The 20,537-nt window shown below is 50.7% G+C and overlaps 1 protein-coding gene across 2 annotated transcripts; it reads right to left on the bottom strand.

The window, feature by feature from the left end:
- Positions 1–17,557: 17,557 nt before the first annotated feature.
- LOC6597869 (obg-like ATPase 1) lies at positions 17,558–19,984 on the bottom strand. 2 transcript variants are annotated; one of them, XM_026991138.1, is made up of 6 exons: positions 19,939–19,984; positions 19,833–19,868; positions 19,515–19,729; positions 18,860–18,920; positions 18,409–18,790; positions 17,558–18,323 (listed from the first exon to the last, which is right to left on the bottom strand). In XM_026991138.1, exons 3-6 carry the CDS (start codon positions 19,693–19,695, stop codon positions 17,754–17,756), a joined length of 1,194 nt encoding a protein of 397 aa, XP_026846939.1. In that variant the 5' UTR covers positions 19,696–19,729; positions 19,833–19,868; positions 19,939–19,984; the 3' UTR covers positions 17,558–17,753. The 2 variants fall into 2 exon arrangements, with proteins under 2 accessions (XP_026846939.1, XP_002023062.2); XM_002023026.2 differs by lacking the exon at positions 19,939–19,984 and having other exon boundaries at positions 19,515–19,732.
- Between the last annotated feature and the right edge of the window lie 553 nt (positions 19,985–20,537).

The following is a 20,537-nucleotide window of genomic DNA, read 5'->3' as shown; positions in this document are numbered from 1 at the left end:
CCCGACCGCCTGCCCGCCTGCCCGCCCGCCCGCTCATTAGGCATCCCGTTTCCCGTTTCCCGTGGAATTTCATTGGCTTTACCTTTTAATTTGATTAATTTGATGGCCTGTTCGTTTGGGGGGGCTTTTGTTTGTTCTCTTTTCGTGGATTCCTGGCGGGGATTAGGCGCGGCGACACGGAACAAAAACAACAAAAATAATCATGTGCTAAATCAATGTAACATATAATTCTTTATGGCCAACACTTGAGGCTGGGGGCACTGGAGTTCTGGGGCGCTGCACTTGCAACAAATTCGCGCTGAAACTCTGAGCAACACGCGACGGTTGTACGCGCTCTACGAGCTCCGGTCGAAAGGACCAAAGACTGCCAGGAGCAGGAAGGAGACCAGAAGGACTACCGCACGTGTTGACGCTTCAAACAAAACTGTTGCTGCCGCCGCGGCACAATAGCTACCGAGTCGTGCCCCACTCGGCGTCGCGAGTACTTCGGCGTTCGGCGTTCGGTGTTCGGCGTTTCAAGCTATCGGCCACCTCCGCGAGGTGCCGACTGCCACTCGGCTCGTGTACTCGTGTGCTCGTTCCTCGGAGTCCTTCGTGCTGCGGGCTGATGGCCTGCCGTTGGTTGTGCCACAATTTGGCGGCATTTGGAGCCCCGCTTCCTGTGTGTGCTTTGCCGTGCCGCCAGATTTGCCATCGGCGCCTGCGCCCATGCAACCGTTTCGGGCCCTCCGAAGGACCTCTTGGGCCGAACGAGCACTCGAGTCCATCCCGTCCTCGGCTGGCCGTCGGGTGGCATCGGTCGTCGGCAGTCGGCAGTCGGCAGTCGGTGTTCACCATGCGGTGGATTCCACATGCCGGTCTGTTTACGTTTTCTGTTTACATTCCAGTTTCCAGCATCGTGGAAACACGTGGATGCTTGCCCCTGCCACTGCTTCTGCCACTTGGGGACAAGAAAGCCTTTTTCTGGGAGCCATGATGCGTTCTATCCAGGCGGGAGAGCTCAGAAAACCAGCCACTACTCGATAGCAGTTGCCGATTACCTGGTACTATCGATTTGAAATCGGTTTGAGCGTACGCCACCTGATGCTTCGCTTAATTGGCTGCCTAGCTGCTTCATTGGTGCTGGCCGAATACTCGATGCAGTACAGTCGTGCTCCTCCCTTGCCTGAATATACAAAAGTATCTGGCAAGTGCAGACAGCAGACAGCAGCAGGCTCCTGCCCGGCCACCGACTCCGCCGTCGCCGCCGCACTCCGTGCATTCCATTCCACAGTTTTCCATCTGATTTGACATTTGTGCTAGGTAAACACAGGAATCTCTGCAACTTTTAATAAGACCAAGGAAATGGACTGGCCAAACAGGGTCCAGGCAGGGTCTCCTCTTAGAGAGAGAGCGCAGGAGCTGGGGCAGGGGCTGGGGCAGGAGCTGTGGCACAAAAAAGTGTTGAGAGCTGAGATTCTGGTCGTTCTGGTGGTTCTGGATGGAGGAACGGCGACGGTGACGGCGACGGTGGAGCAGTGGAGCAGTGGAGTCTGCCTGACCGAACCGAGATTGGTCTTGGCCTGAAACGTTTTCAAGTTCTTCTTGTTGGCTCTTTTGAGCAATTTAGTTTGCTGCCACTGCCACTGCCATTTGCCACAAATGAAATTCGCTTTTTGGGCCGCCGTCGTCGTCGTCGTCGTCGTCGTCGTGGCACACACGGCGTATGCGTCATGTGTTTGCACTGCACTTGTGGCAGGAGTGCTGCAGAAGTGCGCAGGATGGTGCAGGATGGTGCAGGATGGTGCAGCGGTGAGCGGTGCAAGTTTTGTGAAGAACATCACAGTTTTCCGAGTGACTGGTCTTGGCTGCTAGTGCCAGTCCTGGTCTCCAGGACTCTAACTAGCCACCGATGCGATGTTTGTTTGTTTGCTCGATTTTAATTAAATTTTTAGCATTTCCCCCTGTTTTGTGTTTGGCACGAAAATTTAAGCAAATTAATTGGTGCACAATAATAGAGAGAAATCAAGAGAAACGTTTGCGAGTCAGTAAGTAATTTTAATTAATTTCGCACGCTCTCTAGGTCTCCCGCTCTCTCTTCCACGCTCTCCCGCTCCCCCGCTCCCCCGCTCTCCCGGTCTCCCGGTCTCCAGTCATGCTAAAATTGCAATTGCAATCAATTCGAAATCAAGTCAAAAGCCCAATCAGGTTGTTCAATAGTGCGGCATAAAGGCAGAGAGCGGAGAACGGAAAGCGGAGAGCCTCTGTTTGGATGTGTGTCTGTGGGCGGCTAACTGCAGGTGTCAAGCCGAGGTGCACACATAGTGTGGAAAGTGTTGCAAGTGCCGACTAGTGGGTGCCCTGTCTGGAGCAATCGCAATTGCAGAATCGACTCCTTTCGTCAAAGCAATTGCCAATTATTACACTGCTGAAGCCATGTCCCAAAAGCAGACTGGACAATCGTACTTGTTGCAAGTGGAATTGAACAGTTCTTTTTCCATTATAAAGTGGCTCTTGATTATTCCTATACCTGGGGCGACTTTGCCAGTCGCACGGGACGTTCAATTCGGAGATCAGTTCAAACTCGAATTGCCCTGCTTTTCCATGGTCTTGCCGCATATGTTACTCTGAATGTGATCATGCATCCCGAGCCCCCTCCCGGGGCCCACTCCAAGCCACAGAGCACGTGGCAGCCATCCCAATCATGGGTCGGTCATACCTTCGATGATTCTCTCTCTTGAATCGAAGCACACGTGAAAGAGCCAGAGCCAGAGACAGGGACAGGGACAGGGACAGAGACAGAGACAGGAAACGGCCTTCAGCCCACATGTCCAAAAGTTCTTTATTACCTTCGTAGCTGGATTATTAAAATTTCATCGAATTACGTGCGAATAATACCAAATGGCCTTTGGCACTCTCTATATAGTACTTTGTCTTCTAAGGATGCTGTTCTGCTCTGCTCTGCTCTGCTCTGCTCTGTTCTTCTATTCAGTGGCTGGCTGCTGGAAGTCGGTGCACAATTAACTTTTTGCAGCCACTGTGTATCTGTTGCCCGCAAAACAATACGAAAAGAAAAACAAAAACGAAAACGAAAACGAGAATGAAATGAAATGAAAGAAAAAAAAGAGCGAGAAGATAAGTTATCAATTTTTTATTGCATTTGGACATTCGGATGGGCTCAAGGTTGCCACGCTGCCACGCTGCCATGCTGCCATGCTGCCACGCGGTTGCAAGGACAGCTCTTTGGAAAAGGAGCCTCACTATATAGTAGTAATAGTAATAGTATTTTTTTCTTGACATAGAACTAGGCAAGGCAACACTTCTGCAGCTTCGGCCATGATGATGATGAGTGTGCCGCTGCCGCTGCCGCTGCTGCTGCTGCTGCTGCTGCCCCACAATAAAGCAAAACTTTTTTGATTACTTTATGCTAACGGCAGCTGCGTCGCGTCCACATTTAGTTTTTGGCTTTGGCCACAAAGTAATTGCAGGGCCAACAATACCGACCAAAAAATATAGCGCCAAAAAACGGGAAAAGGGTGGGGGAGCGAGTGCCAGCGGTTGGGGAATATCCGCCACACCGCCACTGCCACCGACACCGACAGATATATGGACATGAATCAGGTGGCAGCGACTGTGGCAGTACCCTGTCAGAGCAGGGGCTCTGGGAGTCCCGTGCATAAAGAATGCATAAATAATATCTAGGAAAAGTCAGAGCTAGATGTTCCATGAGAAATTTTAAAACGGCTTCCGAAAAACTTTCGAGGAAGGGTATCCCTGTTCCGGAGATGCCCTCCTCTCGGTGAGAGGGCGAAGGGTATCCGTAGCCGTATCCGTATCCGTATCCTTGCGGAATGTGCTGCAAATGTAATTAAACGAAAGACGTTTCAAATGCGCGAGCCGCTTGACCATTCATAAAACTTTGACAATGCCGACCGACCGACCGACCGACCGACCCTGACACAACCACCTCCGCCCCTCAGCTGTGGACGGACCAACTCCCAAGCCGGCCTTACAGTGAATGACTCTTTTACTAGCGAGTGCCGTCGAGTGAAGAGACATTGAAGTTCAAACAAGGAGATGCAGAGGCCGAAGCAGAAGCAGCAGCATGCATTACTCATACGACATGAGGTCACTAGTCAGAAATTAAATTTTCGAAAGTCAAGCGAAGGAATTAATGAATATTGCAGGCCTGAGACTGAACAAAAAACCGAAATTGTTTAGTACTGGATACTGGACACCGGACTGGAGAGGGCCTATCTGGGTCTGGGGCTGGGACTGGGCCTGTAGCCTGGGCCTGGGCCGGACTCTTGCCACAGTTGATTGGTTAGCACTAAGCGAACATTTTTCTGGTCATAAATGTCGGCTGCCGTCTGCTGCGCCCGTCTTCCGGGCGTCTTCTTCGTCCGCCGTCGCCTCACAAAAATTTACATGCGCTCAAATTTGTAGCTGCAATTTTTTGGATACCCTTTGGCATGCAGCGGTCGCTCTGTCCAGATCTGCCGTGGAACGGTACATGATCCGATCTAAGAACTAGGGGAGCCCTCAACGTTTTCAGGGTATCCACTTGGCCGATCGACTGCGTGTGCTTTTGCTCGGGAGATAAGCTCTGCAAAGAGAACGATCGACTTCTCTCACAACAGAGACACAACACTTGGTGCGGCCACTGCTCGGCTCTGTTCGGCTAGCAGGGTATTCCCTTGGTCGATATTCCAGCCTGTGGCGTTCTGTGCTCTCACTTAGTTTTGTTCCATGCAGCCAGGCAGCCAGTCAGCCAGTCAGCCGCTGGTCATTGCCTGGGATCTCTCTCCAGCGCAGCTCAGCTTCCCCATCTCTCTCTGCTCTCTGCTCTCTGTTCTCTCTCTTTCCCTTTCGCCTTAACGTTACCCTTGCCTCCGACGAGAACTATATATTTTAAGCCCCCTAATACGAGTTTGTGTGTGTGACTGCGAGTATGTGTTTCGGAGGGGGAGGTGGGGGGGTATTGCCTGTCTCTCGACGGGAACGAGTACGATGTTAACTTGGCCAAAAATGCTCCATGCTGGCTAAAGTTTTCTGCAGTTCCAGCTCCCCTGCCCCACTGCAACACTGCTGCCCACACCCCTGGCATGCATATGTGCCGGTTAAGTGGTTTTTGTGGCTGAAAAGCAGAAAACTCATTAAAGTTTATTTCAAACACCAACAACAACAACAGTAGCAGCAGCAGCAGCAGCAGCAGCAGCAGCAGCAGCATCAGTGGAAGCTGTGGAGCAGCTTGTCCAGGACGGAGATGGAAAGCACTACAGGGCGGGGGTTCAGGGGCTCGGTGTCTCGGGAGTTTGGATTGAAGAGGGTATCCGGAAAACTTTGGTCAAAAATTAAGACATATGCACAGGCTGAAACTGAAACTGAAACAGAAACCGAACAGAACAGAACAGAAGACCTCCCCCACAATCTCCAGCTGTATCTATACAGTTAGGCATGTCCCTGCCCCACAGTACCTCCCACCTCCCTACCCCCCACCTCCTTCCTCCCACACCCGCGCTTGCAGTATTGACATGCACTTCGATGCTGGAGCGGTGGGGAGTGGAGTAGAGCGGAGAGGAGCGGAGCGGAGTGGGGGGGTAGCTAAAGTTGAAGCCGCTGCTGCCACTTTTGCTGCGGTTTTTTGGCCCCAAAACTTTTCCAAGTGCGGCGAATATTTGAAGGGGCCTCTGACGGCTAACCGACCCCACCGCCCCGACGCCCCGACGCCGCGCAGGAGGGTCAATTTGCTAGAATTCAATTTATCCTTCACCGCCAGCAAAGGGTGTCCGCGAGAGCCTTGATCAAATCTTTCGATCGGACACAGACAGGAACAGGAACATGTGCAGGGAGCCACAAGGTGGCCCAGAGACTTGCACCGACAGTGGAAATATTCAAATATCTTATTTCATACTTAAAAGAAATATATTTCACATTTACATGAAATATTTTCATACTAAGATTTACTATGTTTCCTACAAGCTTAAGATACGATATTGTTTTGTATTTAGATAAAGAATGGGTCGTACTACAAAGTCTTTTCAATGCATGTTCCGATCACTATGTTCTTGGCACCAGAAATGACTATTGGGAGTGGACTTCCCGACTCTGAAGCGGCGATGATTGTATGCTTGTGGGACTTGTGGGACTTGTGGGACTTGTGTGACTCAGGGATCGTGGATTTCTCAGCTTTGACCGCGATTACTCGTAAAGTCTGATGGTTGCCCTCTATCTTCGATTTTGTGGTGAAACTTTTCCCATCTGAGGGCACCGGGAACGTCTCTTACGAGTATGTGTGTGTGTTTTGGCAGTGGGTGGTGGATGGTGGGTGGTGGGTGGTGGGTGGCTAGGTATTTGTCGGTTTTGTTTGTCCGACAGCCGGCACAAATTAAACAATCTGTTGACAACTATTGGCCACAAAATCTTTGTTAATTGCCTTTTTGTCTGGCCTCAAGGCATGGCCACACACACACACAAACACCAGCACACCAGCACACGCACACGAAAATCCATGAGTGTGTCTGATTACACACAGACAAGGCTACTAATTGTTCGAGGCCGACCCCCGATACGGCCCCCCTCTGTGGCTGATAGTTGCCATGATACACAATTAATACAATCGGATGGTGTTTAAACTGTTATTTGATAAATTTAATTACGCTCCAGACACTTCAGCCGGAGCATATGCCACCCACACAGCACACACAAAACACTTGGGTGCAAGGCAGGAGCCAGGGGCAGAGCCATAGGCAGAGGCAGAGACAGAGAAGCAGGCAGAGACGCAGCCGGAGATGAACTCTTTTCATTGAGCACTCGACCAAAACGAGTGCGGTCTTCGGCTGTACTTGCAGCCATGTAAGTGCGAGTTTTCTATAGCCCATAGTATCTGAGGCATCGAAGCAGCTTTATCTTGCCACGAAATCCGGCACCAAAGGAAAATTAGAACGCAAATGAATTGAACGACGTCAGTCGGCAGTCGGCAATCGGCAATCGGCAATCGACAGTCGGTGAATGATGATGCTGGAGAGCAGATGTATTGGCCGAAACTGAAAATACCCTGCGATAGATTGGAGGAGATGAGTCCGAAGACCGCTATAAAATCGAATCAATGGACTCCACCTGGATAGGGTGCCGCAAAGGGTAGAGCGCTGGGGGGCTCTAATCTAGGAGATCAGAGATCAATCAACGCCACCAGCGCCGCAAATAGAGATGGCACCCAGAGAAGACAGAGACAGACAGACAGAGAGACAGAGAGACAGAAAGAGAGACAGACAGACAGAGAGACAGAGAGACAGAAAGAGAGAGAGAGAGACATCGTAATGGAAACACTGCCAGAAGAAAACAATCTAATTTAAAGTTTACAAGTTACGAGTGAGGCAGGCAGCAGCAAGCAAGTGGAAAGTGGCAAGCGGCAAGTGGCAAGTGGAGAGTGGAAAGAGGAAACGACTTGCAACATGCAATTTGTTATCTCAAGTATGCAAAATTATGAAAGTTTATTTAAAAGTTATGCCACGGCCCGCTCTTTTGGCTGCTTTTGCTTGTGCCTCCCATTTCTGCTGCTGCTGCTGCTGCTTCTGCTTTTTCCTCTGGGGCCAGGCAGGAAAGCCCATCCAACCATCCGAGCATCCAGCCGGGCAGGCCACGGACGTTGGGGATAATAATTGTGCCGTGCCGTGCCGTGCCGTGCCGTGCCGTGCCGCACCGTGCCGCCTCCAACACCAGACAGAGATACTTGCCACATCCTCATACACACACACTCTACCCCTAGAGAGCGAAAGACACACATTATTCAAGTTAGCGGCGACAATTTATTAGTTTTACAATACAACTTGGCAAATTGGTGTATAAATCTTTTGGGTCCGTCTGGCTCCTGGCTCCTGGCTCCCTGGCTCCTGCTCCTGCTAATACTGGTTGGAGCTTTCCTAATCCTGATTCCCGTGAGAAAAAAGGGCCTTGATATTGGGCGCTGATTCCTTTCGAAGGGAATGTATCCTTTTACATTGTCCTTTCTTGCATTGTTGGTTACTCCAACTTATTCTGACATCCAAGTCACTATTTGATGCGTCTTTTCGCCATTGCAGGCACCAGTCGCAGGCGTCAGCCGCACGCTTCTTCCTTAGGATGAGGCAGCATTGGTGGAACCTGGCATCGATGCGCTGCACCGCCTCCTGGCACTTCTTTACGTCCGGACTCGTTGTGCAAACACTCAGGTCCACAAAGACCGGACTCGCCACAGTACCAGCCCCAGCCCCAGCCCCAGTCCCAGCCGCTCCTCCATCCACTGCAACCGCTCGCCCGTCCACCGCCAGAGTATCGTGCGCGGCTGTCGGCAAGGCCAGCATCACCACGAACAGCACGACCAGAGGCACCAGAGGCACCAGAGACCCCACAGACCTCAGAGACCTCAGAGACCCCAGAGACCACAGAGACGCCAGAGAGTGCACGAGTGCACGATTCGAACACGATTCGCTCATCTCGGAAACCGGGAGCCTACTGAATGGAGATTCCACGAGCCGTGCCCTGCCCCACCACACGACAGTCCAACGGCTTATCCGCTTATCAGCTGAGCGGCACGGAGCGAAATGCAGCTGGTTCTCGTACTCTATGTGCTTTACTACACTGTGCGACAGGGTTTCTGAATCTTGGGATGTAGGCCTGGAGGAGTATTGGAATTCACAAGCATCATTAAAGGGGTCCAAAGAACGTCACAGCCGGCAAGCTATTTTTTTTCTGGATTCGAGGTCCCTGGGATCTTCGCTGGAACCAGACAATCGACCCCAGAGAATCGTATGATCTTTCTTTATTTCGCTTTACAGAGAGTCTTGTAAGGTGTGCATATGTATAGTATGTCGATGTCCCTTATATTCACATCGATTCCTTCGAATTCTCCAGTTTCGCACATTTTTGATGGGCCTTGGCGCATGCACTGTTCAGCGTGATCCTAGGGCCGTCCTTCGGGCCCGTTGTTGGCGTTGGGGCCACCATCTGGGTACATTTTGTGCACTGACTCCTGGGATGCGACCGCCTCTCCTGCAGGCAACACTCGTGGAAGGCCTGGTCCAGTCTGTGGGCCTCGTCTGCTATGTCTGAGGCCTCTGCCAGCCCCAGTGCGGCCAGACTCTGGACCGCCAGCAGCAGCGAGACGACGACAAGCGAGAAGCGTGCAACCATCGTGGGGGCGATGAACAGACTGGCGGCCACTGATCTTCTGCGATTGAGCGTGGCAGGAACGACTCGCTGCAATCTCCGGAACGGGGCATCGGCCTCTCGGTGGCGGCTCTTCAAGCACGATACGAATGCGAGTAGATGCAAAACAAATCAATTAAGATAGTGACTCTGAATAAGAGAATATGTATGTATGAACTCTCCCTCTCCCTCCCCCTCCCTCTCTCGCTGCGGCAATGCCTGCCCGTTCTCGGCTGCTCCTCTGGCCGTTTCCGTTTCCTGACGCACAGGTGCGTTCGTCCAACTTTGGGGAGCGCCGCTTAAGCATTGAGCCATTCCAGAACATTTGGGACACAGCAACGGCAACAGCATACGCTGAACATCAACTACAACTGCGACGCACAACAAGTACCTACAATTAAGTCGCCTTAATACCCTACACAAGCACATGTCTGTGAGGAGAACGGAAAAGGAGGGGACTGCCATAGAGCTATCAGCTGTCACTGTGCCACTAAATGCCATGGTCCCATGCACAGACGTTAGTTCTGTGGTGGTCTATACTTGTTCAAATGAATATCAAAGGGGCGAACTTCCATAGTAAATCCACCCCATTTCATACAAATTTCTATTTACGAGTATTAATGTATATTTTGTATGTTGTTTTTTGAGGGCATTTGATCAGTCGTGTGCCGCCGGTTACTTTCCATAAGCATACTCGTATCACTGTTATTTGTTCTTTTTGAGCCCATATCCTGCAGAGGCAGTTCTGCCATGGCTCCTGCTCCTGTTCCTGCTCCTGCTCCTGCTCCTGCTGCTGCTGGATGGGTCCACGGGCCCTAATGTGTGGGGAGAGCATCAGAGGACGGCGGCAGCTTGCGCTTTATGATTTAATAACGTTGCAGGGGCGTGTGTCCTCCGCCTTACTCCTTTATATCCCTGCTGCTTGCTGCCTTCCAGAGAGAGAGAGAGAGAGAATCGTTTGGCGGGGCTGGATGGAGCGGCAGGGACTCGTTGCCATCTTGGGCCTCGTCGAGCGCCCATATTATCTGAGTCTGGTGCATGTCATCGCTGGGAAAAGTTGTCTCCGCCATCTCTCCGACATCTCCCGTAGTCATCGTCGCCAGTCCTGGTTCTGGTTTTACTCCCTCTCTTCCCTGTCGTCGTCGGGCCATATTAAATTGTGTTAAAACACTTGCGCCATGCATGTCACACGGCACCTGCCCCATGCCACCGCCAGTGGCTCCACCAGCGACTGGTGTCTCGTGCTTATGCCCGTGCCACCTCCCCCTGTGCAATGGCGCGTGTTTTGACATGTAACTCGTTTTGTCTTCAGCTCCAGCTTCTTCTCCGGCATCCTGCTCCAGCATCGGCTCTCCTCTTCTTCTCCTTTCGGGAATGGCATTTTTTCCGTATTCCCGCTTCATTTCCGGCAAATTAAAACACATACGGCGGACAGAGCGCACTCTTTGGGCCGTGTATCGCATCGCTTTCAGCTAATTTAAGCCACAATACCGCGTATTGTTTTTTGGGTATTTCTGTGCCCCGTTCCCCCCGTTCTGCTCCCTGGAGTGACATCATTTTTGGTTGAGTTTGTGCTGTTTGTTGGGGGATTTGCAGTCATCATCATCTCAATGGGTTGTCTGTCGACCCTGTCGGCCCTGTCGACCCTGTCGACCCTGCCGCCCGTGCTGCACTTTTTTCCATGTTCGAGTATTTATTTAAGCTTTTTTCTCATCGTTTTTTTTGCACCTCGCCTCATAATTAAAAGCTGCAACAAGAATTTTTCAATAACAGCCATAAATCAGGCATATGGATGCCCAGGGAGCATGCCATAAATTACTTTACAGCCACACACGACCGGAGAACGGGGAGGCCGTAGAGTGCAGGGCAGAGCAGGGCAGAGCAGAGTAGTGGGTGTGGATGTGGCAGATGCTGGAACTGAGGATGGAGCTGGAGCTGGAGCTGGGACTGGGACTGGGGTTCGGTGCTTCATCGATGACCCAGTCAAGCATGAAAGGCCCCCACTTGGCTCCTTATTAGTCATGCCTGAGATCGTACGGCGACATTCGCATTAAAGGCCGTCGAAAAGTGAAGGGAATCGAATTAAAACTCTTAAAGATTGATCTGCTGGAGCGAGGAGAAGATGATTATTCTTTACCTTTACCTTTACCTTTCGAACTTTTAAAGATATTTAATGAGCTCCGTTGGGTAATCGCAATCTCTTCTCTGCATTTCAGAGCGAGTGGCATTATGGTCGTTATGCTTTTGCCTCGATTGTGGGTCCCTGACCTAAGACATGACGCTGGATAGGTGGATAGTTGGATAGTTGGATAGTTGGATAGTTGGAAAGCTGGAAAGGTAGAAAGTTGTGCATATGAATAGCTGTATAGATTGCGGTTTTTTCCCTGTTCTCTCCTTCCATTTGTGGGTCATATGTGAGCTGGTGTGTTGCATATGTATAACAGGAAATTAAAAATATATGCTGCATTTGGGCGACTCTCTCTCTCCCTCTCTCTGTGAGAGTGTGGATATGGGTGTGGGTATGCGGGTGTGGGTATTGAGTTTTGAATGGGTATGTGGGTATGTGGGTGTGTCTGTTTGTTGCCTACTTTTTGGCATATTCTCCTGGTCTGCTTTTGTCTGCTGTTCGCTCACTTGTTGGCCCCGGTTTTGTTTGTCTGTTTGCTTTGTTTTCCACATGGGCCACATTATTATGATGTCTCTTCGCTTTTCGCCTGAATGAAGTGCATCGCACATAAGAGTGGGAGACAAAGAGAGCGTGAGCGGGGGGTAGGGAGTCTTGGGATGAACGGAGCAGGCCGTGTCGCGTCGTGTCGTGAGTAGGGGAGTGGAGTCTCTGGGAGATGGACAGAAGAGTTGGAAGTACCTCTTCGGCTCGTGAGCTCCGTGAGAGGAGGAGCAGGTCACGCAGCCATCTCTAGACACACACACACAGACGCCACACACTCTGATTCTCACGTATCTGTTGGGGTCGACTGGCAGCGTCAGCTTCGCGATTTTTCATCAAAGTCACGACGGGCAAAAGTTGGGCGAGAAGCTGCCGCTGCCGCTGCCCCAGCCCCAGCCCCTGCACCATTGTTGCCTCTGACACTGACACCGGAAATGAACACATTTTCCGGTGGCATACGTGTGCTCGTATACATATACGGTGTGTGTGTGTGTGTTGGAGGAGTCTGTTTGCTCACGGGAACAGCCACCAGGCAACCCATTCTCCAGGCAGATTGAAAGTTGCTTAATGTATTGTTTCCCAGCGTTGACTTTCTGCTCTTTGGCCAGAAATACTTTCGGGCCACTTGCTGATCTCCCGCTTATTAGTTTTGAGGGAAAGAGATTCCAGCCCGCGGCCCCCCGACCGCGGCTCCATTCATATTCCTGCCACCTGCAGCTCGTGCGAATTTAATTACTCTCATATCCCCCCGTCTGCCCGCGAGAGTGTGCGGGAGAGCAGCCCCTGGACGGTGGAGGTGTTAATGAGATTGCTCTGCTCGTGCGGCTGGAGCGGCTTTTGTGGCATCAACTTGAGCACACAAATGGGAATTCCCTAGCCGGGAAGATTCATATGGGTAAGTGCAGGGAGCAGGAGCTGGAACTGCAGCTGCGATTAACCGCAGGGGGATCCCGAAGCTTGCCACAGAGGTTGGTCTCAGTCTCAGCTGCGCAGAGATTCCCAGCCAGTAGATTTAAAGACACAGGATTCCCAAAGAGAGAGAGAGAGAGGAATCGCAAAGTGATTACTCACACGAGTATGCACCATGGATTTAAGGTGTGCTCAAATAACACGAGTATCGGTAGTAGGTACTCATACGCGGTGCTCCTGAATCCCGTTCCCGTTCCCGTTCCCACTCCCCAATCCCCATTCCATTTAAGTCTGCCAAGATCCTCTCGGTATAGATTACCCAGAGTTTCCTGGAGAGTAGGACCCCATCTGCTGCCTCCTATTTCTCTCTCTCTTTCTCTCTCTCTGATGGCTCCTTAATTAGCTGTTAAAACGTTTCGGCAGCTGCCAAAACAATTACACGCTTTATTTCCAGGAACGGCACGTTTTACCTTAGTTGCAACCAGCGGACGGCGGACGGAGGACGGAGGACGGGGGCCCGCTTCCTCTTCCTGCCTCCCAGTGCCAGTGCCTCCTGTTGCTGCTCCTGGCTACTGGCGGGGCGAAGGACTCTAATCCTCAGATCGTTTTACGCTGTCGCCGCATGTGGGCATTAAGTTAAATGCCAACGTAGACGTAGACGACAAGAACAATGATGATGCTGCCGCTGATAATGATGATGATGATGATGATGATGATGCTGATGCTGATGGGGGGATGGTGAGAGTATGATTATGATGATAAGGTCCAGGATGGGGCCCGAGGATGATGCCTGTAGCACTGCCACTGCCACTGCCACTGCCACTGCCACTGTCGCTGCAGCATCGAGAGAGAGCGGCACAATCTGCTGATTTATATTATTGTCACGTTTATGGCCAGATTGGGATTGAAATTGAGACGGGCCTGGCCTGGTAGAGTGGGCTGTGGGCTATGGGCTGGGGTGGCAGATGCGTTAATCGGGAGCGTGGGCGTGGGCGTGGGTGTGGGCGTGGGCGTGGGCGTGGGCGTGGGTGCCGGGTCAGTGGGTGAGTGGGACTCCGTTTCTGCTTACGGTGCATTGCACTTTTTACAAGCAATTAAAGTGGCCATCCAATTGGAGCCGGAGCTGGAGCTCGAGCTGGAGCTGGAGCTGGAGTTGGACACACCAGAAGAGCTAGAGGAATAGAATAGTGGGGCAGGCACGCAGGGGCGCAGGAGGAGGGTGTGGCAGAGATTATACGGTACACACGGGCTTACGGCAGAAGACGGAAGGCAGCTGTAAATGAATAATGAATGCAATTCAGCGAAAAATATATTCAATTCAATTTCGATGCGTCACTCGAACGAACGCTCGTCGCTCATTAATTTATGACAGCCATTTTTAACGCTTTGCTGGCCATTGCTTCTGCCAGTGACAGTTGATGCTCCACACCCAATGCCACACCCACACCCCTAACCATCTGCCCCTCTGTCCGTCTGCCGTTGCATGCGTCAAATATTCAACGCCATTTTTCAATTGAATTGAATGAATTTTTGAATTGAGTGCACGATTGCCGCCTGACAAATGGCAAGCTAACAAACAAGACAGGAAAAAACCTCCTCGCCAACAGGCTTGAAATGTTTTTGATATCCTTGCTGGCGCGAGGGTCCCTTGGCTATGACAACGGGGAGCCCTAGCGCCCTCACAAAGGCCAACAGATCGGACAGGGCTTCATAGTAGTACCTCTTTGGAGGGTCAAGACCAGCGCAGTTTTGGCCATAGGGGGACACCGAAAGGGTATCCCTACAGCCCCCGTTTGGCCGACCAACTGGACCTGGGATTCCTGCCATGCCGACTTGTTGTAGTCTGAATGATTTGTGTTTGGCCTCTTTGTTGACGGGCGTCGAGGGCAGTTCTGGCCATGGCCATAGCCATAGCCATAGCCATAGCCATAGCTATAGCCAGAGCAAGAGCCATTTGCCCGAACTTAGAGTGGCCATATTTCATGCCCATCTGATGGGGCTTGTCAACGTTTTGGCGCCCAACAGGATCAGGATCAGGATCAGCCAAGGAGGAGGTGAAGCAGAGACCCATAGAGCAGACTCATACATGGCCAGACATTACACTTTAATTAACTACAAATCCACTGCAATTGCATTTACATTCCCCCCTCCTGCCCCATTCTGACTGCCCCTCTTCTGCGGCTCCTTCTCTGTGCTAATAAAACATTCAAAATATTTTTGTCGGCTCGTTTCTTGGGGCTGGGCTGGGCTGGGCTAGGAGTGTGTAATTTTGCACATTTCATATGAAAAGTTGCTGCCACGCCAAAGTTTTTGGCCAGCCAAAAGGATGCAGGAGTGCAGGCCGCACGTACAGTGGGCACCGCACGAGATATACCATTGCAGACATTGGACGTTGGAAGAAACCAACGAAGATCTATAGCTATAGGAGGTGTAAAGTAGGTCTAAGGGACATCAAAAGGAGATCTAAGGGAGATCTAAAGAATATCAAAAGAAAGCCTACAGAAAATCTTAAGGAAACCTGGTCACACATACATATGTCTACTATATATGGATATAAGACCAATCGCCATGAAATTAAAGAAGAGACGCTTACACGGTATTACACCCACAGAAAAACGCCTTCAGAAGCGAATAGAAGAAGTGCAAAGATTAGATTTAAATTTCTATGAAATTATACTCATACCAAGAGTTGAAATATAAAATTGGAAAATGGATTTGTTCCCGCAATTCGTTCCACAGTGCACAAGAAAAGTTTCTTACGGCAAAGATTAACAGAGAGACGGAGCCAGTGCCAGAGCAAGAGCGCCTCCCAAGAGGGGGGGGGAGTGCCCGGTGCCTGGTTCCTGGTTCCTGGTGCGTGTTTCATGGAGGCGCATGTTTGGCAATGCGGTAAACCAAATTATGTGCTTAGGAACTTGCCGCTGCGACCAGAGTCGGTGATGGGGCGGGAAACCACACAACCGCCGAGCCACCCACCCATGCACTCGCCGAGACCCCACCACCGCTTTGCCGCTTTGTGTGCGTCTTGCAGCTGCATTTGCACAGCAAGGGGCCCCTCCCCTATCCATTCCCCATCCAGCCCCTTTTGGCCCTTCGCCTTTGTGCCTTGTCTTGTAGTAGTCTTGTAGCTTGCTGCTGGCCGGCGCTCTTTGCACAGGTGTTCCTTCCCAACTTTGTGAGCGCTGTGGCAAGATGATTAAAAACTTTTCGGAAAGAAAACGAAGAGCTGCTGCATTCAGTCTCAGTTTCAGTTTCAGTTCCAGTCCTGAAACCTCAGTTGCGAGATTGTCAATGCCTGGGACCTTTGACAGAAGCTAATGATGGTAAGCGATACATTTTGCGAGGCTTACACGCAAGAAAGTGCATTACCTCTTCGCCCCCTACCCGTACATTTCTGACAGCTAGACATGAAAAGAGTACTGATTACTGAGTACTGAGTAGTACTGATCCTTTTCTGTTGCTTGTTAGTTGACTAGGAAATATCCTGGCGTTACAAAGCTGGCTCTGATCTGTCCAGATTTAGCCGCGATATAGCGAAAAGGGTGAACCGAACTTGTTTGAATCGGAATCTTCGTAAAGCTATAAGCTACAAATCAGGGAGTGCCAGACTCTGGCACTAACCAACCACACAGTATATATGTAGATACACCGAACATGTCGCAAACGAACTAGCTGGACTAGATCCCAGGGTCGTCGGCTCCGGCGTTGGGCCACCGCCGCATCATCAGGAGCCAGCCAGCCCAGCTTTGTCATACTTTCGCATCAAATTGGAAATCATTTGTCCATTTCTCTTTTTCTGATGCGAATGCCACGGTTCTTCTGTCGGACAAGAGCTCCAAAAATACTAAAGTAAAGGTAAGTGAGTACGGAAACCAAAAAACAAATAGACCACAGAAGGCAACAATCGGAAAACCTATGGACTCTGTACACCGTACACCCATACATTAAAATACGCTGGACCCTCAAGGGAAACAGCAACGAAAACGAAACACAACTTTCAGTTCTAGAGGCCAGCAATACTATAACCTCACGCAAAGCCCGTGACAATGGCAGAGGCATTCTTTGACCCATACATTAAAGTACGCTGGAACCACAACAGGAAACAGAAACCAAACTCTGAAAACGAAAATACAATCACACATTGTTGGGAGAACGTATTGTGAGTTTTCGACTTGCCGATTTTTGGCATCGGCACAAAATCGATTTCTTTTTTTCGCATGTCAGTTGATGAACGGAAAGACATGCCACGCCCTAATGCACTACATTTGGGCGAGATATAGCCAAAAGAATGAACTAATTCTGTGAAGTTTTCAAAGCCTAAATCTGGGGAAGACCGTACATATCTCGCATAAATAGAGACAACAAATACCATCAAATATTTCGATACATCCGTAGGCCACAGATACAGCAATTCCCCTCAGAATTCGATTTCCCGATCGCTTCGGAACCACACTCGCACGTCCCAGGTCGGGGCAGTCATTCCACAGCTAATGTACCAAAAATATCTGCTGTCCCGACATTCAAGGTCATTTCGGGAAATGCCACGATTTTAATCAGATAAAAATAGAAAGATCGCCGTCTCTCCGAACCAAACGAAAGACGGTTCCTCCGACGATCTCGTGCTCGAATCCACAGATTGATGGGGTGCGGTGGGACGTCATTTTAGTCTCCAACTTTATTTGGCCAATGCTTAGCCATATCCCTGAGTTGTCGGCTGGTGCCTTTCGTGCATTATTATAGCTTATTATCCTTCGTTATTGTGCAAATCAGGTTCATTTGGAGCCCTGACTGTACCAGAAACAAGAACAACGATGGTTGAGAGTGTCAAAGTGTTTACGTGGCGTACAAAAGAAATTCAAAATGCATCATTCTAAGGCATGATCATGCGTGTAGGAGAGGGGATTCGGTTTAGCGGGTTTGCGTGGCCTCAGGCAAAGTGAAACATCTGGGAGTATAAAATCAAATTAATATACAGAATGGTGGACATGGCGATGAGGGCGGCCAGGCGGTATCATTTCTTCTTGGCGTCCTTCAGACCGGCGCCGGCATTGAACTTGAAGAAGATGATGTCGCCGTCTTCGACGGTGTGATTGCGTCCTTGCTGACGGTACTTGCCAGCAGCCTTTGCGGCAGCCTCGCTGCCTTCCGCCTTGAAGTCAGCAAAGTGCATTATCTCGGCCATGATGAAGCCCTTCTCGAAGTCAGTATGAATGCGGCCGGCGGCGGCCGGGGCCTTGGTGCCCTTCTGGATGGTCCAGGCCTTGACCTCGTCGGGGCCGGCGGTGAAGAAGTACTCAAGCTGCAGTGCCTTATAGCCGGTGATGATGATTTTGTCCAGCTGACTCTTGCACTTGGTCTCCGTTTCGTAGGCTTTGCGTTCGAGCTCATCTTTCTCGCTCAGCTGATGCTCGAAGGCGCCCGAGAAGGGGATGAGCAGGGCGCCTGGATCGTTCTTGTCGATCCACTCCTTGATCTTGGGCAGCCACTTGTTCTTCTTGCGTATGAAGTCCTTGTCGGAGAGGTTCACCAGGTAGATGACCGGCTTCGATGTCAGGAACAGATACTTGTTGAGCGCCTCAATCTGCACAATAGCGAGCGAGACGGCAAAAGCGGAGATCATTAGTATGAGCGGGATGCAAAGATTGAGAGGGGGGATTCTCGCTCACATCGTGGGCATTCCAGTCCTCGAAGCGCAGATGACGCTTCTGGTCGATCAATATCTCCTTGATCTTCACCATGGAGTCGTACTCGGGCTTAAGTTTCTTGTCGCCACCGCGGGCCACCATCTTCTCCAGCTTGTCCAGATTCTGCAGGAGCTTCTCCTCGTCCTTGAGGCGCAGCTCCTCGGAGATGATCTCCAGATCGCGCACTGGGTCAACCTCGCCCTCTACGTGCGTAACGTCGGGGTCCTCGAAGGCACGGCATAAATGGAAAATGGCATCGCAAGCGCTGATGTGCGAAAGGAAGTCGTTGCCCAGCCCCTGGCCTTCGGCTGCTCCCTTGACCAGACCGGCAATGTCCACTACATTCAGGTAAGCGGGCACCACGCTGAAAAAACAGAAACAGAAGTCAGTGACACATTCAAGGCGGAAAGAAACTGAAAGCGCAAGGACTCACCTGGCCGGCTTGTGGTACTCCACGAGGTAGTCGAAGCGCTCGTCGGGGACCGGAACGCGACGTGTGGGTAGGGCAAAGGCAGCCACATCACATCACAGCCCACCACATGGAACGAAAAAACGAAAGAAGAGCGACGAGACGCATGTTAGCTTACATGGCAAGAGAGTGGAACGAGAAGCCCCGGCAGCATCAGCGGGCCGCCAATCATGGCAATTTTCTATAATTTTGAACAATCCACGAGAGTCTGAAACCAAAATGAAGTCGCTCAAGAAACTGAAACCGATCCGAGGACGGTAGACCGTGGACCGGGTGGACTGGATGCGGGGGCAATTTGCATATTGGAAACTGGATCTGATAAAATTGCTAAGGCCGCGACACGCCCCAAACGAAATAGTTTCTTTTTAGAAGGACCAGACCCAGACCCAGACCAGCCCCGCGTCCAGTGCAGGCGGAGCCAGCAAGCAATTTGGAATTAGAAGCGGCTGTGGATGTGGCGACTGCTCCTGGGGGCAGTCCATTGCCATCGACAAGTCTTGAATAAAAATTATATTCAAAATACTGATTACAATGATTAAAGAAATTGCCCCCGCCTGGATTTTTGGATTTTGCGGGGCCCTGGGGGCCCGCGGGCCGATGGATAATTGGTAATACTTATTCTCATTCGGCTTGATCGTGCAAAAGGGGAAGTTCTCCGCCGGGGCGGCGCTCTCGGTCAGCACATTGAAGAACGTCGACTTGCCCACATTGGGGACGCCGACGATGCCGATTCTCAGATTGGTGCCAATGCGTCCGATCAGGGGCTTGCGCTCTGGCTCCTCGTGCTTCTTAGGTGGCATCTTGTGGCTGTTCTGTTCGCCTGTTGTCTGCTGGCTGCTTGCGGAAGAACTCAATTTTTGTTAACTATTTTCGGCCACAAATTTCGTTCAGCCAGCCGCGTTCGGACATAACCTCACTATCGGCGGCCACAACTTACATTTGCTAGAAGTGCTCCGCTGTGGTCAGCCTTCCGCTGCAAGGGACGAATCGATTTGTTAGGAGATTTTAGAATGTCGGTGGTGGGAATTGTTTTAAATATTTACAAATAACTTTTGATGCGGCAGCAAAACACTGTCGGCTGCTGACGGCGTGGAAAGAAAGAGCGAGCGAGAGAGAGCGCGTATCAAACAGCTGTCGACTCGGACAGGGTTGATTGCGTGCGAGCGCAGCCTGCGGCTTTTTTTCGAAGCGTTCCAAACGCTAGTTCACAGCTGCAGGCAATAGAGGGCGGCAGCAGCAAGTGCGCGCATTTTGAATTTCGCCTCGAGGCTTGTTTCCAGGGAGACTTTGAAAATTGTACACTACTCTTCAGGGAAATTATTTTTTAATGGGAGTTTTTTTATAGCTATGTTGTTGAATCTGTACTAGGCGGGAATGGGTAACAATGTGTAACACGAAGTTAGACACAAGAAGTAAATAATTTTTATGGATTTTTTTGCAAATCTCGTTGACGAAATATATGAAAGTCCATAAAACCACCAATATTTGGAATGCCAAACTTTGTGTTATCCCGCAGAAGAATGCAAACTGAAAATAATTATCTTGCCTTGTTCTTTTTCCTGCCATTTTCCATAATTTGTCGTTCCCCGCGCCATGTAGCACAGTGTTCACAGGTAAAAGCGATCAACTTAACTGTCAAGGT

Source organism: Drosophila persimilis, unplaced genomic scaffold (assembly GCF_003286085.1).
Source record: "Drosophila persimilis strain 14011-0111.01,24,50 unplaced genomic scaffold, DperRS2 tig00000653-arrow-arrow-pilon, whole genome shotgun sequence".
NCBI lineage: Eukaryota > Metazoa > Arthropoda > Insecta > Diptera > Drosophilidae > Drosophila > Drosophila persimilis.
Note: the sequence above shows the minus strand (reverse complement) of the source record. Positions and strands in the feature narration are given on the sequence as shown.